This window comes from Oreochromis aureus, linkage group 22 (genome assembly GCF_013358895.1).
Source record: "Oreochromis aureus strain Israel breed Guangdong linkage group 22, ZZ_aureus, whole genome shotgun sequence".
Classification (NCBI taxonomy): Eukaryota; Metazoa; Chordata; class Actinopteri; order Cichliformes; family Cichlidae; genus Oreochromis; species Oreochromis aureus.
Window position 1 is genome coordinate 12379922 of NC_052962.1, and position 25829 is coordinate 12405750.

General features: G+C 43.6%; 2 protein-coding genes across 4 annotated transcripts in view; both read right to left on the reverse strand.

The window, feature by feature from the left end:
• The window catches only part of trit1 (tRNA isopentenyltransferase 1), a 62068-nt gene extending 47215 nt beyond the window's left edge, over positions 1 to 14853 (reverse strand). For 2 of the 3 annotated variants that reach the window (XM_031740161.2, XM_039606112.1), the window contains exon 1: positions 14646 to 14853. In XM_031740161.2, coding sequence (XP_031596021.1) covers positions 14646 to 14804 — 159 coding nt within the window. In that variant the 5' untranslated portion in view covers positions 14805 to 14853. The remainder of the gene's footprint in view (positions 1 to 14645) is intronic. The other variant, XM_031740160.2, reaches the window with a different exon arrangement.
• A 1070-nt stretch (positions 14854 to 15923) lies between these two features.
• On the reverse strand, positions 15924 to 22803 carry myclb (MYCL proto-oncogene, bHLH transcription factor b). The gene is made up of 3 exons (XM_031740140.2): positions 22510 to 22803; positions 20923 to 21598; positions 15924 to 19056 (listed from the first exon to the last, which is right to left on the reverse strand). The coding sequence occupies exons 2-3, from the start codon at positions 21551 to 21553 to the stop codon at positions 18275 to 18277; spliced, it is 1413 nt and encodes a 470-aa protein (XP_031596000.1). The 5' UTR covers positions 21554 to 21598; positions 22510 to 22803; the 3' UTR covers positions 15924 to 18274.
• Between the last annotated feature and the right edge of the window lie 3026 nt (positions 22804 to 25829).

The window sequence follows — 25829 nt, forward strand, 5'->3', positions numbered from 1 at the left end:
GAAGTGTAGAAGTGTAAACAAGAAAAAAGAGAAAAGAGCCGCTTGAATGGAAGATATGAAGAGAGGGAAAAAAAACAATTTGAGGGGGAGCTGCAAATGAGAGGAAATAAAATCAGAAATAAATTAAGACTTCCAGTCGAGGCGGTGGAAATGAGCTACAAATTGGAGCGATGCTCAGGCTCAGAGTCATAAAGGAATCAAAGATAAAAATCAACACGCCTAATCGTGTTTACACGTCTTCTGGAGGAAACTGGAAGAAGATGTCACAATAAAATTGAGATTGGGTGACTAGCACAATCGGGCGTCTTCTTTAAGTAAGCATCTGAAATGATGGGGGGAAAAATTCCTCTATCAGCTGGCTTGGAGAGAGAAAAGGAGAGGCCGCTGTTAGAGAGACAAAAGGATGACGAAAGGTAAAGGATAGATTTGAGGTGAGCAAATTGTTTGCCTGCAGCTAATGCTGGTCACATCTCACACCAGCTGAAGACCACACCAGAAAATCCTGTTTGGAGTTTTATACTCAAGTCCAGCATCTTCATAGAAACGCCCACATGCACACTTTACAGCTACTTATAAAGAGATCTCTTTGATTTTTACTCCAAACTGTCCCGGTCTAAATGTGTTAGATCACCCCGCATCACACACACGCAAACGTGCACACACTGTAAAGGGCATTTTCTGAGAAGTTGCTGATGAAATGCTTCACATATTGCACTCCTCACTTTCAGCTTTTTCCAATTTCAGATGTCATAATTCACGCTGATGCACTTCAATGGAAACCCAGCTAATGTGGGTTCAGCTGCCTACTCCTTCCTGCCTCGCTTTTAAATGGATGTGAGCATGTGGCTTGTGTGTGAGTAGGACAGGGGAGTGTGTGTGCGAGCTTGTATATGAGACAATGAGCTCAGTGTTCGAGCTCTGCGGAGCCTGCAGCCGGACTGCCTGGCCAACCTTATGCCCTGCACGAGACAGCTGTTCCTCTGCCACATAAAGGCAAAGGGGAGGCGCACGGGCAAATGAAAGAGGGCAAAAAGAAGACAGAGAAGGGTGAGGAAAGAATAAAGAAACACACACAATCACTCGGTGAGACACAAAATAAGACTCACAAAGAGCATTAAAGGGTAAAGGGAAATGAAACAGACCTTTCAAACTACTGTTGGACCGATGTAATGACTTTAAAGTATTGGCATTTCAATAATGTGCTCTCAGAATTTCCCTCTGTAATGATAGCTGCCGGAAAAATGAAAATACAGACATTTTCCAAATTTCCCGGGAACGCACCACTCCGATCCACTGAATTTGTTTCCGTGGCAGCAATTAATCTAAATTAGATGAGTCCATTTAGGAGCAAATGATGGATAAAGCTCATCTTGGTAGTTAAAAGTCTAATTTTCACTGTGCGGCATGGCTCAACTCCACTCACTCTTTTTTTTTTTTTTGAAGCACCTCGCTTGAAGTTTGAGGCAAGCAAAGAACAATACTAAGCTTACATGGAAACACTCCAGACTGCTGACTGGCAAGTGAGAGCAATCGAAAAGCAATGTGCAGCACTGGACATCAAACCCTGCTTCTGTAATTACTCATAAATATAAATAATTGATCCATTTAAATACAAAGGAGTGAGCCCCAGTCTGTGGAAGCCGTCATGTTGCCTGCGATACTGAATACAGTGGCCGAGATGGACATCACTGTTCCACCAATCGTGTTTTATGTAGAGAGTGGCCACATACATAGTATGTCGCACCAGGCATGACATACTATGTGTGACATACTATGTACCACCATGGTACAAATTTGTATCTGCAGCTTCACATTCTGGATATGAAAGATCATAGCTATGTTTTGTCATCTTTCACCAAAGAAGTGAAAACCTGAGAGAGCGCAACCAGCATCTGGATAAAACGTCATCCTCTTCCTCCTCATCTCAAACCTCATCTCCTGAAATGAAGTTAAGGCTCTAACATGCAGATAATGTTGCACTTACATATTGTCAGCACATTAAACATGTGATCCTCCCGTCTCCTAACAACAGACAAGCGCTGACTAAACAACAACAGCAGAGGATCATAAGCTAACATTATGCCAGCTAATGTTAGGCTTGACCTGTGGCATTTCATCAGGAGAAGCTAAATACAGACATAAGTTAATGTACCAAAGTAAATCAGTCTCTCTCCTTTCCTTCTTGTGGCCACAATCTGATTTGTTGCTGAAAGCTACGCTTACTTTTTGCTTATAGGACGCTGTAGCTGTCTCTGTTATAAAGGCATGTCCATCTCCCATTAACAATGACTGAAGCTGTGCAAGTTGAGAGGCCAGCGGCTTTTATCTGGTGAATGCGAGCGACAGATACAGAAAATGTAAAGTCCACAAAGCAAAAGCATATCAAGCGCACCCTAAATTACTATCTGATGATGTGCCAATCACAGCTGTTCCATACAACGCGCTGCTTAAAATTTCCCGGATGTAGTCTGAATGAGAAAAAGCCAGAGATACGAGAGATAACAGACCATAAAATTCAAAAGCCTGGTGCAGTAGAGGGCAATGAGCTCGGCCCTCAAATCATCATCATCCCCTGTCTGGATGTGCTTTGGATTTATGGTAAATGCTGTTAATCGACAGCACCATATGTGTGTCTATGCCGCAAAGCAACACAACTAAACTACTGAACTGCCTGAAAGACACCAATAACTGCAATTTGTATGAAAACCTATAAGAGCTAAAAAAAAAAAATGCAAATAGCACAAGATCAGTGTTTTATGTTAAAATTTTTGCAACTAAAATCAATGAAATATTGTGACAAATAAATTAAATAGACCAAAATAAATGTGATTACAATTTTGGAAATAATTGTGCAATAACAGCATGCTGCTTTTAAATGCTGCCCCCACAGACATGCAAGTTACCCATACCATGTGCACTAATGATCCTTCATTCCATCACACACGTTGACTTTTGAAAAATTTCCCACATTCCTGAATTTTCTTGAATTTTTCACTTTCATTTCATCCTAAATAATCCCAGGCCCAGAAATCACCAAAATAATCTGATTCTTAGATTACTCGATCATTTCACTCATGTGATCTCTCCCAGTGTAATGCATCCTTTTCAGTCTTTATTGAAGTGCTCTCTGGATTCTGTTTTCATATCCAATTCTAGTTGTGAGATGACGCAAGCAGTTTTTAACCATTGCACTGTTTCTGCAACAATTTGCTGCCCCGGTTCCAAATTTTCTGAACTATGTTGCTGCCACTGAATTCAAACAAGTGCATATTTTTCAAACAGCAGTCAAATTTCTCAGTTTAAACTTTTGATCTGTTATTTTCATCCCGTTTTCAATTAAACAGAAGTTTTAAGTAAAGGAAGACGCATTTCATTCTGCACCTGGCTCCAAAACAAAGTAAAGTCCAGTCAAAAAAAATGCCCAAGAACGGCTAGAGGAATATGACCAACATACCCCACCCCTCAACCCACAGGGCACTACCATAAGTCCAGATCTGTTCTAGGCACATTAAGTGGACCTGCACAATATTAGGTAGGCGTGGATTTTAATGTTGTGACTGATTGGTGTAATCTCATAATCCTTAGGCTATAATTAAAGTTTGCAAAAGTCTAAATGAGATTTAAGTGATGCACGTTCATGCTCATAGTCCCAGTGAGAGGCTTATAAATGTTACATTTTACAAAAAAAGAAAATGATAACTCGTCACATCAATACCATTTGTTGCTAAAAAATAACTATTGGAAACTGTCAGAACAACACATATTATTTAGTAACACGCGAGTGTTTTTGCAAATCAAATGCAGATCTAATCTGTGTTTGTGCTGCAGTTTGTATTTCATTAGCTCAGATTTCAGCGAGCCTGCGATGATGATTTAAAATCACACTTCAGCGCTCAAACAGCAAAGCGACAGCGCGCTAAACATTTAATACAAAAATACTGAAAGCTTTGATCAAAAACCAACAGCGGGGTCAGAGGGAAGCTGTCGATAACGGCGCGGTTCAGCCTCCTCGAGGCCGCGGCACATGCTCCGGCGCATAGACTGTAAGCTCTGTCTCCAGGAATCCTTTCCTCGGTTACGCTCACAAATGAATGCTGCCCATTCTTTTTCTACCCCTTCTTTCCTTCCTTCCCCTCAAGGCACCATCCTTCAACAATTTATCCCTCCATCTTCCTCTCCTCTGTCTCTCTGTGGGGAATGGCCCAGTAATGCCAGACTAATAAATCATTCATGGCGTAGCCCCACCGCCCCCTCTCTTCCTCTTCCTCCTCTTCTTCCATCCTGCTATCCTCCTCTCCCATGCTGCCTGACTGTGCCTGACCGCATCACCACACCCGCAGACTGCAATTCACTCACACACACACACACACACACACACACACACACACACACACACACACACACACACACACACACACACACACACACACACACACACACACACACACACACACACACACACACACAAAATAGGAGTTTATCAGTTTTGTGTTTTTTTTAGAGCTCTGCTACACTGGCTTAGGTTACTTCTAAAGGTACATAATAAACTGGATGTGGGAGGAAGCATTGCCTAAGTTACAAGGCACACCGATCCGTCAAAGCCCAGACAGGTCACAGGCTCGGCAGACACACAGAGAGAGACACGCACAATGAGAGCGAAGGAGGGGGAGGAAGGGATGACTGCTTGAGAATTAGAGGAATATAAGAGTGTAGGATGTGTCTGATGCGTAGACAAGCACCATGCTTCTGTGTGTAGCATGCATGTGTAGCGTGTGTGTGTAACAAGCTCTGGCCAGTAATAAGAGTAGCCTGCGAACGAATAAGCCGCCTCACAGGAGTGAAATCACAGCGACACGTTCTAAATTTACAACTTAAAAAGGAAAATCAGCCCTTTGGTGTTTTTCACTACAAAAGCCCCCACCCCACCCCCCTCTCTCCACTTTCATAGGAGTATAAGAGCCACGATGACACAAGGCAGCTTTCCCGCTGCTCGGGCCCATTTTTCGCATTCAGCAGCAGATGAGTAAGCCTGACAAATCATCCACCCTTTCACCACTCATGCGGTCCTTAAGAGAAACACAGCGGCACCTTCTTTCAGACGCGAGATATACGGCGCGCATGTGCACGACCTGTTGTAAATCGACCCCATCCCCACCCCTGCGAGGCACGCCCTTCGCGCAGTCCAGCGCGGTGATCTTTTTCGCCGTGCCTGGAGACGAATATGTTGTTAGTAAATCTATCCAACGTGTGACTGTGAGTAAGCGTGAAAAATCTGTTCACACACACACACACACAAAAAAAATCTGATCTAATCTGAGCGGATGCAACCGCTGCTGACTGATCTTCATATTTACCCGTGTGCAGGGCTTGGCATTTAACTGTTGCGTCACCTGTTCCATTCTGCGAGCGTGTGACGAAGAGGCGAAAGCCTTTCAAACAGGTCGGTCATTATAACTTTTGTTTTGTTTTTTAAAGAGGAGTTCTTGGCACAAAAAAGTGGGAAATAAACAAAAGCATGAGAACATATCGCAACATGTGCACAAACTTTGAATTTAAATTCAATTGAATTCAGGGGCTGCTACAGCGGATCGTCTGCCTCCATCACACCCTAACCCTACCGTCTTCTTTTGGAACACCAACCTTCCGCATGCCCTCATTCACTGTATCGATCCGGGCTTCTGCTTCATGAGTGGACAACTCTTAAAAAGAAAAACAGCACTTACCTACAGCTTTATGACAACAACGAGCTGCTCTACCTGCCACCAGTCTTTTGAAACTGTCTTGGCCTGTTTCCCTACTCTCTGCATGTATCAGCAAAGACAACACAACAGGCTCATGCTTTTCTTAGTTTGGATCCTTGTTGGGTCTTTACAGACACGCTCATCCACAATTTTCCACTAAGGGTTCTTTAAATGTCACGTCCGCCTCTCATAATGTCTCAGATGTCTCTTAAAATTTGCTGATATCCTGAAATATTCCTGGGAAAACAAAATATCCCATGTGTTTGTTGTACAAGAAGCCCAAACTAACAGATATCTCAAACCTGAATCACAACACTGGACAAAATGTTGACTGAAAATATGGGCAGTGGCAAATAAAGCGAGGGATCCACAAAGTACTTTTCACACAGGCAGCACAAGTTTATATTTCATATGAACCTCAGTCTGCCTCCTTGCTGTCACTAACCATATCAACAGTTTCTTATTAACAATAATGTCTTGCAAAGCACTGTCAGTAAGTAAGCGATGCCCTGATAAATCATCCTCTCCCTCGAGGTGACGCTTGATTAACAAATGTCCGTCTGTCGCAGCTCATCAAACGCTCGTCTGAGCCAACCGAATTCTGCATCATGTCCAATCAGCGCGACGGCAGTGCGTGAACACATCTCTCCTCTCTAGAGGGAAACGTTTGCGTGCTCTGCCTTTTCACAGTCTCATTCATACACCGAAGCCTAGAGCAACGTTATTACCTAAACTCTTACTCAGAGCTTGCCGCTGCCTGGATATGTATTCGAAGGAATCGAGGGCAGTTGTCAACAATCTGCCAATATTTACAAGCAGGCTGCTGGTAAGTTGGAACCAGTCAACCCCACAAAGGAACAAAGGCCCCCGGTTCAATCCCCTTAAACAGCTGTACACACAACATCCACACTTCGCCAAAAAAGTAAACACACAAAACAATGAGATTCGAAAAACCTTGACAAAACATCAAACTGCAGGGTGCCTTTTTCAACTTAAACTGATAACAGCTGAATACAAAAATTCTCAATGAAATCTGAGTTCAGGACTATAATCTGGTTAAAAAAGTGCTTCGGATTTATTTGGGAGTCAACCCTCCCTCTCAGAGGATCTTTGTGCGGCAGTTTTCCCCCATGACCACCTCCGTTATGTCACATCCTTCAGCATCCTCTCAGGAATGTACAACTGATCAAAGATTTGCTGTTTGTGTCACCAGTAACAGCAGCCCGAGTGGATCTGTCAACTCATTTATGCATTTTTATTTTTCCCCAGTCAGAGAGAAGGACACCACTCGTGACAAATTTACTAGTGAACAATCCTCTCGCTCTTCTTCAAAGAGTGTATCGTCTCAATGTGGGACGGTCTCCAGCTCCACTGCTTTGTACTGCAGCTACTGACGATTTCAGTTCTGGAGACTTGCTCCAACTGAAGGACACGCAACTGGAACCAGACATAACATCAGCTGGAGAACTGTGGCTGAACAAAAGCTCACCTGGCGCTGCAGAGAAGAATAAAGACTACCAGCCAGCACTGCAGCACCATTTATTTATCACAAATTACCTGATAAATAAAGAATCTGCAGATAAAGGTTCTGTTAAAAAGGGCTTTTTTTTTTTTTTTTCAAATTTAATTTAGGAAAGCATGTGTGCACACATACACATCCCCTTGCCACAGTGGATCAATGATCAAATTAAAACAGCCAAACTTAAGTCCCCCCAAAGACCTTTTTAATTGAACCTTTACTTGAATCAAAGGTCAATGAAACCTGTAAATTGGAGAGAAAAGGAGAAAAATGGTACAATCTAATCTCTGCAACCAGTACAAGAAAAGGAATTTAAGAAAATTAAACGCAAAAGGGCATCAAGTCCAGTTAAATTTAGCTAAATATATGCTGTAATGCAACTACTAACCCAGTTCTGGAATAATTTAATAGTGAACATGTGCACCTGAGGTTCTCTCTCTGTGCAACAACAGGAGCTTTAAATAACTGCCTAATTTAACACAGCTCACACTTGCAGACACCTGGTGAGATGACAGGAACAATGAAGGCTGTGAAACTTGAAATCAGTTGTTCCAATTCCAAATGCTCTTACTGAAGGACCTCTGCTGGTCCCTGGACCCCACTTTGGGAACCGAGGGTTTATGCTACTCGGCAGATCCTCATTCAGTGACAGTACAGCGAGCCGCTTGTGCGTTTGCCATGGATAGCATGTTCATTTAATGAGTGAATAATATCCCCCTGCATGTCCAATGAACTGTGGGCTGGGGGCCGGGGCTGTGGTCGGGAGGGAAGGAGAGGGGGGGTGAAGGAACACAATAGGAGTGTTAGGGAGTGTGGGAACCGATTCTCCACGGGACAATAGGCACTTCCCAGTGGCCACAGCGTGCCCATTCACTCTCAGCTGCCGGGCCCGGCGTAGCACGGCGCTGAATATGCACCAGCTCAGCACAATGCTGCTTTCTCCCAAACAAGCCCAGACTGTTTCCTATCCCAAAGACAACACAGGCCAGCTCTAGCCTATACACAGCCCCATTCTCACATAAGCAGCCACTTTCTCACTCGCTCCGTGTCTGCGTGTCTCTCCGGCTTTCTCTCGCTGTCACACACACTGACAGGAGGCAACAAGGCCTGATACTGTGTGGAGGCTGCGGACGGGGCTGCCGTGCTGTAACTAGGCCACAGTTTCTCTCCAACCAGGGCCGCTGGTTGCCGAGATATTCTGGGCTGAAATGTTATTAGTGTAACCCAGTTTGCCCAATACCAGGTGACTGCTGGAAGAGGCAACTCCCCACAGGGACAGACGCTCTCAAGGACAATGCACATCAAGAAGCAGGTAGACGGGGGTTGGGGAAGGAAGGTGATGGAAGATGTGATTAGTTACCGAATAAGAGAAAGCCCCGCAGGACACCGGCATCTGTGGATAGCTGGATTTTTTTTTCCCTCCTCTGTGCATTTCTGTTCTATAACATGACCCAGACTCAAACCAGCACCCAGCTTTCTCTCTTTAAGTGAATGTGCCTTTCTGGTTGCTGTGGTAACAGAGCCTGAGAACCAAAAGGCAGGGTGGGGCTGAGAGAGAGGTGAGGGGATGACACGAGTGTGAGAGATTTTAAATGTCACTGCTTTGACACAGAGACACGCACAAAGAGGCGTGCCTCCATCACTGCAGAGAACATTGCACTCATTTACATTCATTTCCCTAAAACTGACACCAGCCTCTAATCACCATAACCCCTACCTAACCCCTACCTCCACCAAACCTTTTCTCAGCTTGAAGTTTAACAACTCGAGTGAACAGGTATGTCTGTGTAGTATACAATGCTGTGATACTGACTGTAATAACCATGAAAGACACCAACAGAACAACAGTCTTAAAGCCACATTGGAGAAAGGCTGGCAAACTCATGAGAATCACACCAGCACTGCAACAGACTGGTGACCTTTCCAGGGAGTGCCTCGCCTCTTGCCCTATGACAGCTGGGATAGGGTCCAGCCCCCTCCTTCCCTACGACCCTGATAAGCAATTAAGAAAATGGATGGATGACTAACTGAATCAGAGGTCGGCATATAACAACTTTTTGACACGCTTTAATTTTCCTGAAAATGCAATCCGCTCAGTCTACTCACGTGCAATGCAGTCCACATAAAGGCTGAAGCAGTCAGCAAAAATAGCTGCTTTTCCACGACGCCACCAAGTCAATAAAATGCATGCAATGTGACTACGGTTCTGCAAGTAGGCTGCCACCTGGACACCTCACAACACCCTGTTTATAAGCCCAAACGCGACAGCTGCTCATAGTGTGCGTGGAGCATTTCCTGATGTAAAAGCAAAACAGTCAATCTTTAATTGTGTCCTTGCACTCATTTCTACAAATCTCCATTCAACCTTAAGATTAAACAAACTTCAAAAATACTAGACAATAAAAATCTGCAATATCACCACTCTAAGATTCTGCAGAGGCATCATTTTTTTCTCTGTTTGGTGCTTATGGGTATGTGGATGTTTTGCAATTTACTTTTTGTGCAACATTTTTGTGACGGGTACAATGATTCAAATAGCAACATTTATGTTAATGTTGCACATGGTCCCTTTACAAACAAAACCAATTAAAGTTTAAAAAAATGTCTGTGGGCCCAAACATGACAAGAAGTAAAAATAACTTCTATCAGGGACTTTCCATTTACAATACAGCCTAGCTTTATGCCATAGAGTAAACTTTACAGTTTCACTCGTTAGCCTTATGGCTCCACTTTAATTTGAAATATGATCTCTGGTTGCTACATGACTCTTTCCAATCCCTCAACTTTCTGAAGCATCTTTTACTGCCTGTCCATGACTGCTTAGGGATATCACCACACCAGAGAGATAGATGTCCCTGCCAATTCCAGTAGAATTAGCGTGTTTTCCACACTATAAGGTGCACTTAAAATCCTTTAATTTTCTCAAAAATTGACAGTGCGCCTTATAATCTGGTGCACCTTATGTATGAATTCTGGTTGTACTTACTGACCTCAAACCGATTTTGTGTGGTACAAGGCACTCAAAAATCTGTCAAAAATGTTTTAGTACGACTTTGGTAAGCTATGAAGCCGCACCGCTTAATGGATTGTTGGAGCATTACGGCAACCGTACTCAGGAGCCTTGCAGAGTAATCTGGGTCCCCAAAACTCCGTCTGCTTCAGGTCCCAAAGTCAAACGAACACTATGGCGTCACTGAGAGTTGAAAACTGTCTAAATTCTTTCATCTTCAATAAAATGATCAGCATTGCTGCTTTACCAGGTGTAACAAAAAATTTTAACATCCAGGCATCCATGAAAACAGAATTTATTCAATTTAACGGAGTTAGCAGGAAGTTAGCGGAAGTTAGCTCGCTAGTTTCCATTTAAACATGATATACCGTGATATACCATTGCATCCTGCCATGCAATTGCATGGCAGGATGCTGTAAACTAGGGCTGCTCGATTATGGCAAAAATGATAATCACGATTATTTTCACCGAAATTGAGATCTCGATTATTTGACGATATTTATTTAACAATAACAATGTATTGAATAATGGCTTTAAAGATTGTCAAAAAATAATATAAAATAGTGTACAAATACTGATTACAGTGCAAATGTTTGCAATATAAAAAATAAATGAAAAATGTAAACATCTATGTTTAGTGAACTTTAAAATACTGCACAATATTTGATCCACGTCTGACTCCGCAAACCCATAATGTTTCCACCAATGTGTGTTTGTGTTAGACTACTTTTAATTAACTGCTTTAGCCCACTTACAATGAAAATTTAAAAAATCCTGTTCATGACCTGTGTAGTATGTTAACACTATTGGAAGTAAAAATAACTTGAACTCCAATTTTGAAAACACAACTTTCTTTCTTTTTAAAAAAAAGCTCTGACTTGTATTATGAATATGAGTCTGTGGTCTGGGAGAGTCCTATAACTCTCTGTCTGCAAAATACAGTATATAATGACCAATGTTGGGCAATTAATTATATAGTTACTACTTCAAAAAAGTAACTCAGTTTGGCAAACAAAGTTTTTTGCAGCTTTTTTTTTTTTAATGCAGCCAAGGCGTTTTTTTAAATAAACATTTCAAACTATTTACAGAACAATCAGCTGTTCTGCATCAAATCTGATGCCACACAAATTATTTGTGCCACTTCAAAAAATAATTTCCGTCCACTATGCGATAAAGGAGAACATCACAAGCCTGATACCTGCAGGCCTGACAACAGGAGATGTATCACTCCTGTAACACCTGTAACATTCAGTACTCGCCTCATTGTTCTGACACACAACAAAACTATTGACTACACTACACACTAACTACACAAGATTTGCGCTAAACGTCTCAAATCTCTCACATCTCAGAACACCGCCGTCACTCCTAAAACTTCCCCCCATTTCTTAACAACTAGATGCCACGTTGCCATATCATTTTTTGATTGGCTGACATGGTACTTTTTTTGACCAATAGGAAAGGGTGGGGGGTTTTTTGGTTTTGTTTTTGCTCACAGGCGGAGAGTGCTTTCGGCGTTTTCCTTATAAACGCGCCGCGTTTTACCATTTCTTCCCGCAGTAAATATAAACAACGACAGTATTCAGGAAGAAAACCAAACATTGCATATATTTTTATCATAACTCTGGTTTTAGTGGCCTATCAACACAATTTAAAAACTGGTATAAAGTCCACACTTTTTCCGTCAATTGTTCCGTCTGTCCTGCTCACATCTCCAATGGTTGTACACGTTGTCATTAATGTGGCTTCAGTGCACATCAGCCACGCCGCTTTGCTAGCTAAAACACCGGTGTCGGCACATAAGGACGCTGTCATAGCCTGTCAGCAACGTTGATTGGCTGCATATATACGAATGTGAATCGCATTATTGGCTGGACTATGGGATAAGGTGGCATCGTTCTAATCCCATACAGGAGCAGCCAGTCACTTACTGACTAACACTGCAAAACAGAATTGTTAAAGTTTTAATTTTAATTTCAATTCAGGTTAGATTTTTTTGTGCGCAACGCAGATTTTCTGTGCGCAGAGACCGTGCCAGCAGTGCGCAATTGCGCACGCGGCGCAGCTTAGAGGAACATTGGTTTCCACACCACTGAAGTCGTTTTACCTCTCTTTTCAACCAATGGCATTCTTTCTTCAGCAGCCATTATCCTCTCCTCTCCAAATAACTTCTGCTTAGCTTTCCGAGCTTCCTTCGGGTCCTCTTAATTGTTGTGACGCGTGTTCCAAACGCAGAGAGGTGCGCTCGATTTGCCACACGGAGCAGCGCGTGAGTAAAGTACGAGGGAGGTGCTAATAATCGGCTCAGTCATTTTTAATGATCGTTGAAAACCCAGATCGTAATCGAGATTAAAATTCGATTAATTGAGCAGCCCTACTGTAAACGGCCCAAACTTCAGTCAGGAGAACAACTGAGGTAATCCATCCACCTTACAAGGTTAGTTATTAATATACTGCAACCACACGGGAATAGAGCAGCTGCGAGAGAATTCAACATTAATGAATCAATGGTACGGAAGTGGAGGAAGCAAGAAGAATGAGTTGAGTAAAATTTGACTTATCTGACTGTTTTGTTTCGCTTAATGCGCCTTATAATCTGGTACACCTTATGATCCGAAGAATTCAGTACCAGATTGCTGAGACCCAATTTGATATGAAAACAAAATGAATAGTTGCCTGCTAACGTTTCTACTATGAGTTAAAATGTTTGTTACTTTACAGCTACTTATCAGCTTAAGCATTTATGTAATGTTCACCACTGCAAACATTGCAGCCTACTAGCAAACCACCACACTTGCTTTGTGTTAGGGTTAATAAACTGTCAAGAAAATGATAAGTGCTATTATGAATAATATTTGTTTTTACTTTTTTTAGTTATAATGATGCAACATTGATTAGTCTATGGTGAGGTCACATAAGATTAAAATGAATTCAATAAATAACCGGATGATATTTAAGCGTTACCTTAACTAATCGTCTCCACTTCAAATTACACACATTGTACAAGTTCCACTTTAAAGCACTCCTTAGCTACACCAATATATCCTCAGTAACTATTTATGAATGCTGGTGTGTATTCCAAATGATGAAACAAACTACTCTGTCTCCTAACTCTCTTAAGGTTGACTGCCTCCATTAGCATTTTTCATTTTTGGTGTTACCCTCTGATAACTAGCTTGTTAGCTTGAAGGTGCAGTAAAGTTGCTGCTGCAGCAAGGAGGGACAAAACTTTCTGGTGCCTGGTTAGAAATTTGGCCAGATTTGGCTTGCAGGTGTGACTCATCTATATTCATGCTTACACTGTGCAACACTGCACAGGTTCCAACCAAAGATATCATTCTGACAAGTCCTTCTCTACCACAGTCTTCACTGCTACACAAGTATGATTTTTATTTTTACTCATTTATTGCAAATAAATGAGTAAAAATGAACACCTCACTTAAAATTATGATAATTGAGTGAACTCCTGACATCTATTAAGCATTTCCTATATGTATTTTTCATGCTTGATAATACAGAGATCCATATGTATATGTATTTTATGTTACTGAAGAATACCATCCAACAACCAAGAGCTAACCTCAGAAAACTACAGTTCCTCTAATGATCTAAAGTTGGCTCCAAAACCAACTCATTCTCAAATTCAGCTACAAAATTGTGACAGTGGTTATGAAGAAACTTTTGGTTTCTCTGTAGACAATCTCAACTTTCAGAGCAACTTCAGAGGAGGTATGTGAGGCAAAAAAGCGTTTAGCTTTGGTGAAATGCTACTATCTGCTAATAAGCTTGAATTAGCAGGTTATGTGTTTGCACCTACACAGTTTATGCTAACTACGCTTGCTAGCTTTAGCTGATGACATTGCACTTCAGCCTCTAGAAGAATAAATATGGTCACTTTTGCCTCCAAAAAGGGCCAAAGTACCAACACTGATGTTTTAAAATGCAACCAGAAACAAACGGTGACGTCAAAGTGGTTGCGTCCATCTTTTATATACAGCCTATGGGTGCTACAAACCAAAGCTAAAGCAGATCAGACACATTTTGAAACACTCACCCCTCCGCTGCTCGAAGACGTCTGAGGTAATCGTTACATCTGTTAAACTATGCTATAATGACCGTCTTATGATGACGAAGTTTCATATTTTACGTCTTGACGTTTTATTTTCCTACTGTCTGCTATCTGGCAGACAGTAGATAGTCAGCACCACCTTGGATGACGTGCTGCTTCTCTGAATTCGGATCTACCTTACTTATTTATTTATTTATTTTCACGTTTTGCTCTGCCTTTCTCCAAATATTTCAACAACCGGAGGGTCATGTAAAGCATAATGGCTGCCATGTCAAGGACTCACTGCGCATTCCCTCGTGTTCCTACCTGCATGGAGTCGGCGCTGATTATTTCCCCCTGAAGCCGTTTTCCGATCTCGATCGCTAGCTTAGACTTGCCGGTGCCGGTAGCTCCCAAAATCACTACCAAAGACGGGACCATCGCTCTCCGCAGAGCACCCTGCACGCTCAGAGTGGAAGCCGCCATGATGCTGCCTCATCGGCGCCCAGCTGACGACCGCACGCATGCGCTGTGAGCACAGGAGACAAAAGGAGGGTTCTGTTGCCGAGCAACGGGGAGCCGTTACTGCTGTACCATTATTATTATTATTATTACCATTATTATTATTATTATTATTATTATTATCATCGTCATTATTATTATTATCATTATTGTACCGGTTCAGTCTTGTCGCTGTTATAAATTAAACTGAATGCATTAAACGGTTTTACTGGCAGTAACCGGTTCCGTCCAGTTCCGCAAATTAACCAGCAACCAAGTTGTCATAACGGTAGATGGCTTTGATGCTGTATTTTTGCACCAATCAGATCGCTCGTTGCTACATTCAGGATGCCCGTGCGATGCTTTTTGCAGATACATTTAACAGCATAGTTGGCACTGTTTCTATGGAAACTGCCAGAACTCTGCAGTAGCAAAGCAAAGATGCTTGTTGCCATGGTGAAGATGCTACCAAGCGTTACCATGGAGACCGCATAGAACAAACACTGGATGAGGAGTGGGGGATTCTGTTCAGTCATACAGGTGGTTTGATGGAAAACAGTGTGTGTGTAATAGAATTGGATGCTGCACATGTCGAGCTCATATTGTGGGTTCACAAATTACCCCAGGATCTTTAATCTCTGCTTAAGTGCAAATCTGTACTTTGATTGCATCGTTGTTTTATTTTAAGTCTGTTGTGGTGGTATAGAAGTCCAACATTATGAAAACTGCAATTCTGTTTGTACCTAACAAAAGGAAAAGCTTTTCAAGTTTTACAGCTTTACCCCCAAAATAAGACTTTAAAGAAAGGGTGTCAAATATGAGGCCTGTAGGCCAGAATTTTCCCACTAGACAGCTTTGGAAAATGTGAAGGATGTCATAAATTTTGGACTTTTAATTCTATTTTTCACAAATTTTGCAGCTTTTTCTGATGATAAGACCTCCCCATGGCCATTCAGTTTTTTTTTTCCTTTCAGCTGACTATGTTGCGAAGCGCTAGTGCGTGCGCATACGTCAGTGCAACAACACTGACTGGCTAATAGGTTTCCTGTTTCTGCTGTTGATTGTCTGAATTCTGTGTTTTTCTCAAGAAAGAGAGACAAACGATTGATTTATGAAGTCAAACCATGGAATTTATTAACTTTTCTGACTTACTCTTCATACACTGAGGCTTATGAGGTACAGGAAAAAGAAAAGTGCTGAGACAAGGTTCAAAACAAAAAAAAAGAAAAACATTCACTGCTACTATGACTGTGCTACAGCAGAAATCAGTGACCATCACACATGGGGGGGAAAAAAACAAACCAAAACAACGACAACAATGTAAACCACTGCCATGGGTGTACCCTGCTGGGGGGAAAACCTGACTGGGTTTACTGGTGGTTTGTGCTGAATTAATGAGCATTAAGGAGGAAGCGGGGGAAACGCACACAATTCTTCAACCAAATCCATCCATCTCCTGCTCTTAAAGCTCACTTTCTCTCCTCTGTGGTGGCTCCTGAGGTTGTTACAAATAGCATAATAACAGGTTAAACGCCCCCCCCTTCCAAAAGCACAGTCTACAGCCCTGATACAAAAGCTGCAGACTACATGGATTTTCCTGAGAGCGGGCGAAGCTGGGCATGCTACTCATCGTTTACAGTACTCGATCCGGGGCTACAGTGTCCTATTGCATGGCTTACAGGACAACAGGCAGCAACAGGATTGCACAATAAAAAAGAAAAGAAAAGAAAAAAAAAGAAAGAAAGAAAAAGCAGAAAGCATCGACATCAAGGCTACACGCAGCTAAAAGTTTAATCAGTAGATCCTCTTAAGTCCACACACACCATCCATAACACCTGCACTAGATCTAAGAGCGTTACAGCTATAGTGATTGAATGGTTTGTGGGGGGGTATGTATCCAATCAAGACACAACTTTCAGCACATAAACCACCAATAAAGCCCAGTCACTGCGATTAACCAAAAAAAAAAAAAAAAAAAACAGTCATTAGCTCACACTGAAACACAACTTGGTAGGAAAATATAGTATAAAAACTTCTGCCTGGTCTGATTTATTCTTTAAACAAATGAAGAAACCCCAGAAACACACAAGTATGAAAACAAGGAGGCTCTGAAAACAATAACAAATGAAAAACATTGTGACAAAGTGACTAGTGTGATCAACGTTCAAAGTGTTTTATTTTGACTTTTTTTTTTTCTCCTTTTAATAATCATTTTATTAACAAAAATAGAAGCTTTGAGTTGTCTCTGAAAAGCCAGCAAGCTTGAGCCAAAAAAACAAAAACCAACTAGGGCAAGTATAGTAGACAGCTCTGGTTTTGGTTTGGAAGGGACTGTACAGGAAGTGTACTATATACACATAACATCCAACTGGACAGTCTACATACACTGAAAGGCTTCTAAAGGCATTACATCAATGTGCAAAAAAAAAAAAAACCCAGGAAAAAAAAAGATTTCATGAGACAGCAAGATGAAAAACATACAGCTGAACCTCAGTGGGCTTCATCTACAGGCATTTTTTTGAGGGGGGGGCAAAGATTTCAAATCAGGTCCTTCTAAAAGTTTCTCTTAGTTAACTAATGAATGCTGACATTCATCTTCTGGCTGGTCTCCATGGCACAATAGGAAAAGACAGGGGGGGAAGATTCTTGGGATTTTTGCTAGATTTTTTTTATCTTCTCCGAATAACGCTACGAAACAGAAGGGCAAAGCCGATGCTTTTGAAACGTCTGACGATCGAGAGGGTAATATACCAAAAGCTGCAATCTGGAACCTGCAGGCAGAGGAGTCGGGACTTCATCTGCTCGAGACGCGCATGGTAACAGTGCATCATTAACTGCTCCGTGTCTCTGGCTGGTCAGAGGTTAGAAAAGGGGTAGGGGGTGGAAGTAGTGTGAAGAAAACAAGAAAGGGAAAGAGATTTGAGGACAATGACAGATAAAAAGAAAAAGAAAGGGTCAACATGTTGGATATCAAGTACTTGGGGGCCATGTGATGGGAAAGTACACAAAGACATTTCAGGGGGGAGACGTCGCAGCTGTGCAAGCGCAACAAGAGTCCGTCACAATCGAGGAGGCGGTGCAGCGGTTAACGACACAGTCGCGGCAGTTTCCTCAAACAAACGCGGCAGGCCGTAACAAGCGACAGTGTGGACAATATTTCATGATTGGGGGTGGGGGGCTGGACAAACCTAAAACTGAAAGCCCACGCATACACCGATCCACGGATGCCCCCGTGCGATCATCAGTCCCTAAGCTTGCCGTCATGACGGCTTGTGGCCTCGTCAGTCACTCAGAAGCTAATGTGCAAACCACAAAACAAACAAAAACAAGAAAAACAAAAGAAAAGGAAAGAAATGAAATCCACCCGCACTATTCCAAGTGAACATTAGTGTTTTTTCATCCTCACAGAGTCCCGTTCAGTCCTGTGAGTGTACTTGTGAGGTGCCGTGTCAGATTCAGGAGCGCTTGAGCTGCGCCAGCCTCTGCAGCAGCTGCAGCTGCCGGGCTTTCAGCTGCTTCCTCTCCTGAGCCTTCTGCCGGTCGCTGGCGTGCAGCTGCTGCAGGTACTCGGTGGCTCGGGTCAGGATGGCCACCTTGGGAGTTTTGGGGCAGTCCGCCAAGCCCGGGATCTCGTCCCGCAGCGACAGGAAACGCGAGCGCAGGTCGTTCCGCCGCTTGCGCTCGAGAAAGTTGTGCGCCTTGCGCTTGTCTGTGTCCTCGCAGTCGGACGACTGGGGGCTGGAGAGGTGGGAGAAGGAGGGGGCCTTCGAAGGGGAGCTCTGGGGGTGGGATGAGGAGGAGGAGGAAGGAGATGACGGCGAGGCGGAGGAGGTAGGAGAGGAGGCGCTGAGATTAGGTGACTCCGACCTGGCCAAGGTCACGTGAGGCTTTCTGCTGTCCAAGTTCAGCGGGGCGTGGCCGGGCCGGGGTTGGTGGGAACTAGAGTTCTGGGGAGGCGGCGGCGTCGCCTGAGCCGATGCGTTCTCCTGCCGAACCCTCTTCCGCGGCGGCTCGGGCGCTGTCGGCAGAGTGTCCGGGGAGGGGGCGGCGTAGTTGTGCTGCTGTTGGTGGATGGAGATGTGGAAACGCTTCATGCCGGGGTCGAAGGGGTCAGCTCGCACCGTGATGGTCACCGGCTTGCGGGTGTTTACCAGTCGGCGAGGTTTACGCTGCTGCTTGTGCTCCACCGTGACCACATCAATCTCCTCTTCATCCTCATCTTTGTCGTCATCATCATCTGAAGGGGAAAATAAAAAGGTAAGAAATTGGATAAATGTGAGTCCAAAGAGAAGCAAAGACACAGAGTGAAGTGTTTAAGACTTAAAATGCCAGCTGAGGTGAGCGGCCTGACTGACACGCTCGCTTTAGCCTCCCGCCTCCTCAGGCCAATTATATGCTTCTGCGAAAAAGAAATTCACAGAGCCTCGCGAAACCTGCATGATCTCCCTCACTCACACACTCTCACCAAGGCTCTGAATCATCACTGCATTAGGTCAGCTCCCTGAGTGGAAATTCCCCCTCTTCATTCATGTGCACAGAGTGAGCATGAGAGGGAGAGACAGGTTAGGCTGTGAAGCACTCAGGTGCTTCTTCAACTTGTTAAAATGAGCCGACTAATATCCAGCGCCGCGAAACCCATTTGTTCCTCTATTTACTGGAGTGGAAACAGGGTTTAAAAGAAATAAATAAAGAAAATAAATCTTTTTGACTCCATTCCCGCAAATCGAGTAGACTGCCAGGAGACTTTCAGCACTCTTATAGATTAAAACACACTCTTAAGTAACTAACATCACAGCAAGAAGAGGGGACAGACACAAAGCTGGGAGTAAGGCGACCCCATCTATTATCCTCAGCAGCACTCATGTGAAAAGCAAGTCTCATATTACAAAAGCATACAGGACGATTCTCCAGAGTAACCCTATAATGGCTCTTTACTGAAGCTTAAACACACATCTGTTTCCCGGGCTGGCTCATTCTCCTCCTCTCAGAGCTCCCCTCTCTCCCTGAAATGCTTAACACTGTCAAAAAAACAAACAAAAAACAAAACAAACAAACAAACAAAAAAAAAAAACAGGACTGTGCAGACCCAGCCTGAACCCTCCTGAACGGGCTAATCCCCCACCGCTCCTATTCACAGCCCGGGCTGGCTCGGCCCAAATACCCCTCACCCCACCCCACCCCACTCCGACACAATTGGCGCCGCAGCCTGTTGAGCGGAGGAATGCAGCAACAAGTTCCCTTTGTGGCATTCCACACACCATTATGCACGCTCTGAGCTCGACATCACATAGCAGCCTACATACCAGACTCTATCATATGGGTTCGGGGGAGTGGGAGTGGGAGAGGAAAAGAATTACAAAATTGGGAAAAAGTAGGTCTTGTCTCAGGGAAAATTTAGGCTAGACAGAATAACTAAAAAGGAGAGGAGGGGAGGGAAGGTGGTGGTGGTGGGGGTGGCTTCTCAATCCCCTCCCAGTTACATAAAGTTCCAATAATAAGTGCTCCTTATTGAATTCATGTCAAATCTGAGGTCAGGGAGAGCCGGCAGAGAGGATATTGTTATCATAAGTCAGACTGGAGGAGAGGAGCAGGGAGAGGTAGCAGCTGGCCTGCTGGAGCCCTGCCAAGCAGCAGATGTTTGGATGGGTGTGTCGCTCTCTGGGCTTCAAGCATGTGTTGCATGCACCAAAGGTAACGCAATGCAGTCATCATCATGTGCCATGCCAGCCATTACTGCCAAGATGGCTGACCATAGCAAAAAAAAAAAAAAAAAATGTAATAAAAATGACTAAGTAAAAAAACAAAATACCTAAAAGTCGCTGATCCAAGCAAACAAATAAAGGAGACTTCAATAAAACATGACTGGGCGGGTCTGGAAGTTCCAGTGTGTTAAGTACTGTGTGTGTGTGTGTGTGTGTGTGTGTGTGTGTGTGTGTGTGTGTGTGTGTGTATGACAGGGATGTGGTGGAAACAGAACAGGTAACTATGTGGAAGGTTTATTATGGCCACTGAACTACCTGTTCAACGTCACTGTGACACACAACTGCACAGAGAAAAAGCTACCATTCACGCTGTACATCAGTGCGCTTCACCTGTTACTGACCTGAAGAGTCGCTCTGTGACTCGGAACCAGAAGAGACTTGTTTCTTGCATCCGCCTGTTATCGGGAACGTGAGAACCGCGGCGGGGTCCACGCAGTCCGCAGCCAAGCCGCCGAGGGCAACAGTGTCACCGGGGCCACTCTGCACCCTCCCGGGGGAGGTGACTGCAGACCCTTTAGCGGCCACTCCGGTCCCGGGACAGGCAGAGTACCGCTCCCCTACAACTCTCTCCAGCTGCTGTCCGGCCGAGAAGCCGCTCCACATGCAGTCCTGGATGATGATGGAGCTCAGGTTCCCGAACGAGTCGCCGGTCGTAGCCAGCTTGCACGGCACATCCTGCTGATGCTGCTGCTGCTCATCCTCCTGCCCCAAGAACTGGGACACCCACTCCAGCTTGTCTCCGAGAGACGGGTAGAGCAGTCCGACCCTCCCCGACCCTTCCACCGCCCGGATAGGGGACATGGGCGGGGTCGGCACCAGCTCGAATTTCTTCCATATGTCCTCGCTGGGCGCAGTGGACTTGAAGAAATCCTCGTCCGGGTCGTGGTCGTCGTAGAAATAATGTTGGTAGTGGTCGAGGTGGTCCATGTCCCAGTTTTCATAACGAGGCGCGGTGGAGCTAATGCCCGGCATGGGTGGCTGGAGGCAGCGAGGTGAATCACTCCCTGTTCCCGCTGTCTGCAGAGACACACACACACACAGAGCCCACAGCTGGATCAGAACTGAGCCTTGTTCTCATCAGAAATAATAACACCGCTGTGCGTATATTGTTTTTAATCATTTATTTATTTATTGGGGTCGACCCTGTGGTAAATGCATAATGCAGCTATTTTCATGCATCGCTGCCTATTAGATAATGATGCAGTTTATCCTTGTAAACAGCGACCTGCCTTTGAGGGAATAAACCTCCAGCTTTAAAAAAAAAGAAAAGAAAAGAAGGCGTAACAGATGACTTTAATCACCAGAACCTTGTTTACGAATCGGTAAAGACTTCATAAGGTGACAGTATTTGAGAGAGGGGTGGTGGGGGGGTGAAGACACCCACTTTCAGGCATAAAGATTCTCCGCTCACACGCCTTAAGGTTTAAACAACAAAAACAAACCAAAACCAGAACACCAGTCTTGCTGCAGCTGTTGAGAAGTTCAAAGTTTCGCAACTGTTTCATTACATAACACTGTTTTAGTAGTAGGATACTGAAGGGAGGGGGCGGGGATGTTCCGCTGACTGCTCAGCAGAAAACAGGGCGATTAAAATGGGACTGAAAATAGATTAATTGGACAAACAGGTAGCAGGTAGCAGCCCCGGTGCTGCCGGTGAGGCTGCTCAGACCGAAGAGCCGCGCGTAAAGCACTTTATTTGGCTCCTCCTCGGCTCGACTCCTTATCAAGCTCAAGGAATTCAGCTGCGGCTAAAAAGCCGATCAGTTAATTAAGCAGCGGGCGCGCTGGAGATGCGGCTTTTCCATCCGTCAACCCCCCCAGTACACACCCCTCTCCGAATAAAATTCAAATTAAAACTTTAAGAGGTTCACTTATTATCTAAACCATCCACGTGTGCGTTTGCGTGTCAGCTGTGAGGAGTTTTTTACCTGGTGCCCAGAGTGAAAAACCTGTCTGCGTCTTCATGGATCCGCTGTGCGCAATTACCCCACTAAGAAAAAAAAAAACAGAAAAAGCAGCCACAGTGATTCCTTTACAAGCAATCTGCTCCCAAAGCGAGCGTCCCTCCCTCCCTCTGCTGCTCCGCTCCGTGTCTCTCTCAGGTGGTAAACAGTCACCGGGGGTGAACGAGTCCGTTTGGTCGCGGTCCCACCGCTCAGAGGGCTGGATAGGCTTCGGCTGTGGTCACTTTCTTTGCAGACTGCTGCACTATATGATCCGGGGGAAGGACTCTTGGCTATTCTGCATAAGAGGCGGGTCGTAGTAGGAGAGCCACGCCTGCCGTTTAAAGGTGCAGCACGCTGAAAAATAACAGCCCGGAGCGCAAAAGCGAAAGTGCGAGCTGAGTGTTATGACACAGATTTCGTAAGGTGACAGCGCGCTGCTTTTGCAATAATTACGCACGCGCAATAAGAGCGTGTTTTTGTGTGTCCGTGCACATGCATAAGCATCTGGATGTGCGTGGGAAGGAGAGCTTTCATGCATCATGTGTAAAAGAAAACATAAACCATATGCTGGAGTCTAGTGCAGTGAGGCTCTCAGGGATTCTGCATTAGAATGTTTAAATGCTATTGCCTGCTGAGTGAGCACACACACGTAAACACACACAAGCACGATTTAAGTTGCTGTTTCGTCCTCTTTTGTTTATTTGCTTGGCTCAGACATGAAAGTCGGAGTCGAACAGGCCGACGGTCCTTTGCTAAGGTGTCTGTTTCTCTTTGGAAGTAACAGGTGGCAGCTGATCGTTTGGTTTATTGCAGTTAATAAACAGCTGTGTAATTGTTTGTTTGGCCAGGGTGTTCCCCACCTTTTGCCCTATATGGCAGCTGCAGGCTCCAGCTGTTGGATGGGGGGTGGATTTGTAACCCCCCCCCCCCAGCTCTTAGTGTTTCACTGAGCTTATGTTCACAGCTTTCTGCACGTTCAAATCTGTGATGATCTCAAGGACTCATGTATATTTCAGTGTTCTTTTTATGTCTGACTGCAAACCTGACGGTCAGTAACACTTCCTATGGCTGACAATCAAATTAGCAACAACACTGCTTGAATGATTTGGCTCATAATGCACTTTGTGTTAACCTCTTTCCTCTGTCTTCTCCATGGTTATAGAACTGAGGGGTGAAGGAGATGCTGTGTGTTTGCCTGTGTTTGCTTTCATGAACCACAAATCATTCAGTGGTGTATCAACTCATAATTCATCCTCATGTTTTGGGAGTCACTGTCTGTGGTTTTGTTGCCTCACTGAATAATGCTACAGCAGCTTTGGGTTGTTTTTTTTTACCCTCCTCATAATACCTCTGGTTCTAATTGTTTATATTGTTGTGCATTTATGCATTTGTTCTAAATTCTGGGGGTGTGAAAGCTTAAAATCCATGTCTGTGGGTCAGCATTTACTGCAATAAAAACACAAAATTTCAACACAATAAAGTGACAGTCTGCTGCAGTTTGCATTGCTTTCAAATACATTTTACCAAATTATCTCAATATTTATGTGAAACTGTTCTACTTTAATGTTACCCCATTGAGCCAAAACACACACATAAGCATGATTTACTCTTCTGTGTTTACCTGGTTCTAAATGTGAGTTTTAAGATTTGACGGTTCTGTTTGATGTCATGATGCTTTTTTTGTTTTGTTTGGTGAAGTAACCCTTATGCTAGGACGTATGTTACTTTTACACTTCTAAGATGAAATAATTTAAGTTGCATTAAATAACTGTGCACAAAGCACACCGCACATACGAGTGTCTCTGCTGTGGGAAACGTCGTCATCTCAGCTATTTTATGACTCAAAGCAAGGACACATAACACTCTTAATTCAAACCATGTCCTTATGCAGTTTCATTTGGTACATTAGATAAAGTTGCACTAGTTTTTGTAGTTTAATTATGCTTATGTATCTGTACTTTTTGCTTATTAATGTTAAACCTTTAAATATTATTTGTTTTGGGAGCATTATTTGAATTATGTTACATTTATAATTTGACTCTTGTGGATTTGTGTTGTGGTTTCAGGTGTTTGTGTGGCAAAGAACAGTGTAATGGTTTGGCTAACAACAGGTCACCATGTCCCCTGGTTTTAACTAAGCCTAATGATAGCCCAGATTATCCATACCAAAAGCAGTTTTGAGTGTGTTTGTTCATTGTGCTGTTAGAAACCCCTACTGGGTCCAATTTCTAAAATCCAGCTGTTGATTTGAGGTGAAGTTTAGGAATCTGGAGCTAGTCTTCATTTTTCCATCCACTTTGTTGCAATGTCCCAGTCCCACAGAGCCAAGGCATGGTGATACCACCACCATGCTTGACAGTTGGTGCAATCTTCTTAAGTTTGAAAGCCTCACCTTTACTTTCCAACATACAGCTCAATTGTTGTCTCATCTAAAACTAAAACCTTTCTCCAGAAGGCATTTGTCCACGTGGGTATCTGAAAATTTGCAGTCAAGCTTCTTTGTTTCACCCTTTGTTGAAAATGTAAAGCTCAGTTCACTGTGGACAGTCACACTGGTGTTCTAGCAATTTCCAGTTCATGGCGATGTTGAACCTTGGGGCTTCCTTGGTTGGTTTTGAACATCCTTATTGTAGGTGACAGTTTGGGTCTCCTCCCAGACTTTGGCAAAGTGGTGACACACCTGAAGAACTTTTACTTATGTACAATTGTTTTTTGAACTGATCTTCAATTTCTTGCATAGTTTAGGTTGACTCAAAACTCTGACCTCAGCTTATTGAAATTTTGTGCATGATGCTCTAAAACAATCAGTTCTAGGAAACCAACACATTTAAATGGACTCTGACAATTCTGCCAAGAAGACTTTTCAAATTTACAGCCAGAATTATGCCAGAAGCTTGTTGATGTCTATTAAAAGTGTCTGACTGAGTGGTGTATGAATTCGCCCCTGGGTGGATTAGAGAAAGTTTAGCTAAAACTTTCAGCATATACTCGATAGTTGGTTCAATAGATGTTGGATTACATTCTCATCACAAACAAATCACTCTGGAGTTAATTTGGAATTTTACTGAGACCGCCACTTCTAAAAGCTCGTGCATTTATTTTGGTCCTCACTGAGTATCATTACTGTGTTCACATCCACATAAACAAATTACACCAAGGGGGAAGACAAACCAGAGTCAGATTTAAACCAAGTAAACACTAAAAATACATCCATCCATTTATCCAATTCAGTGTTGCCAATAAATGAAAATTTAAACAGTAAAGAAGAGACAAAGGAAACACCCTTCAATCTTACGAGTGTT

Coding starts and splice junctions, on each gene's coding strand:
- myclb (XM_031740140.2), bottom strand. CDS start 21,553: ATGCCGGGCATTAGCTCCACCGCGCCTCGTTATGAAAACTGGGACATG. Junction 19,057..20,922: donor GTCACAGAGCGACTCTTCAG/GTCAGTAACAGG, acceptor TTTCCCCTTCAG/ATGATGATGACGACAAAGAT.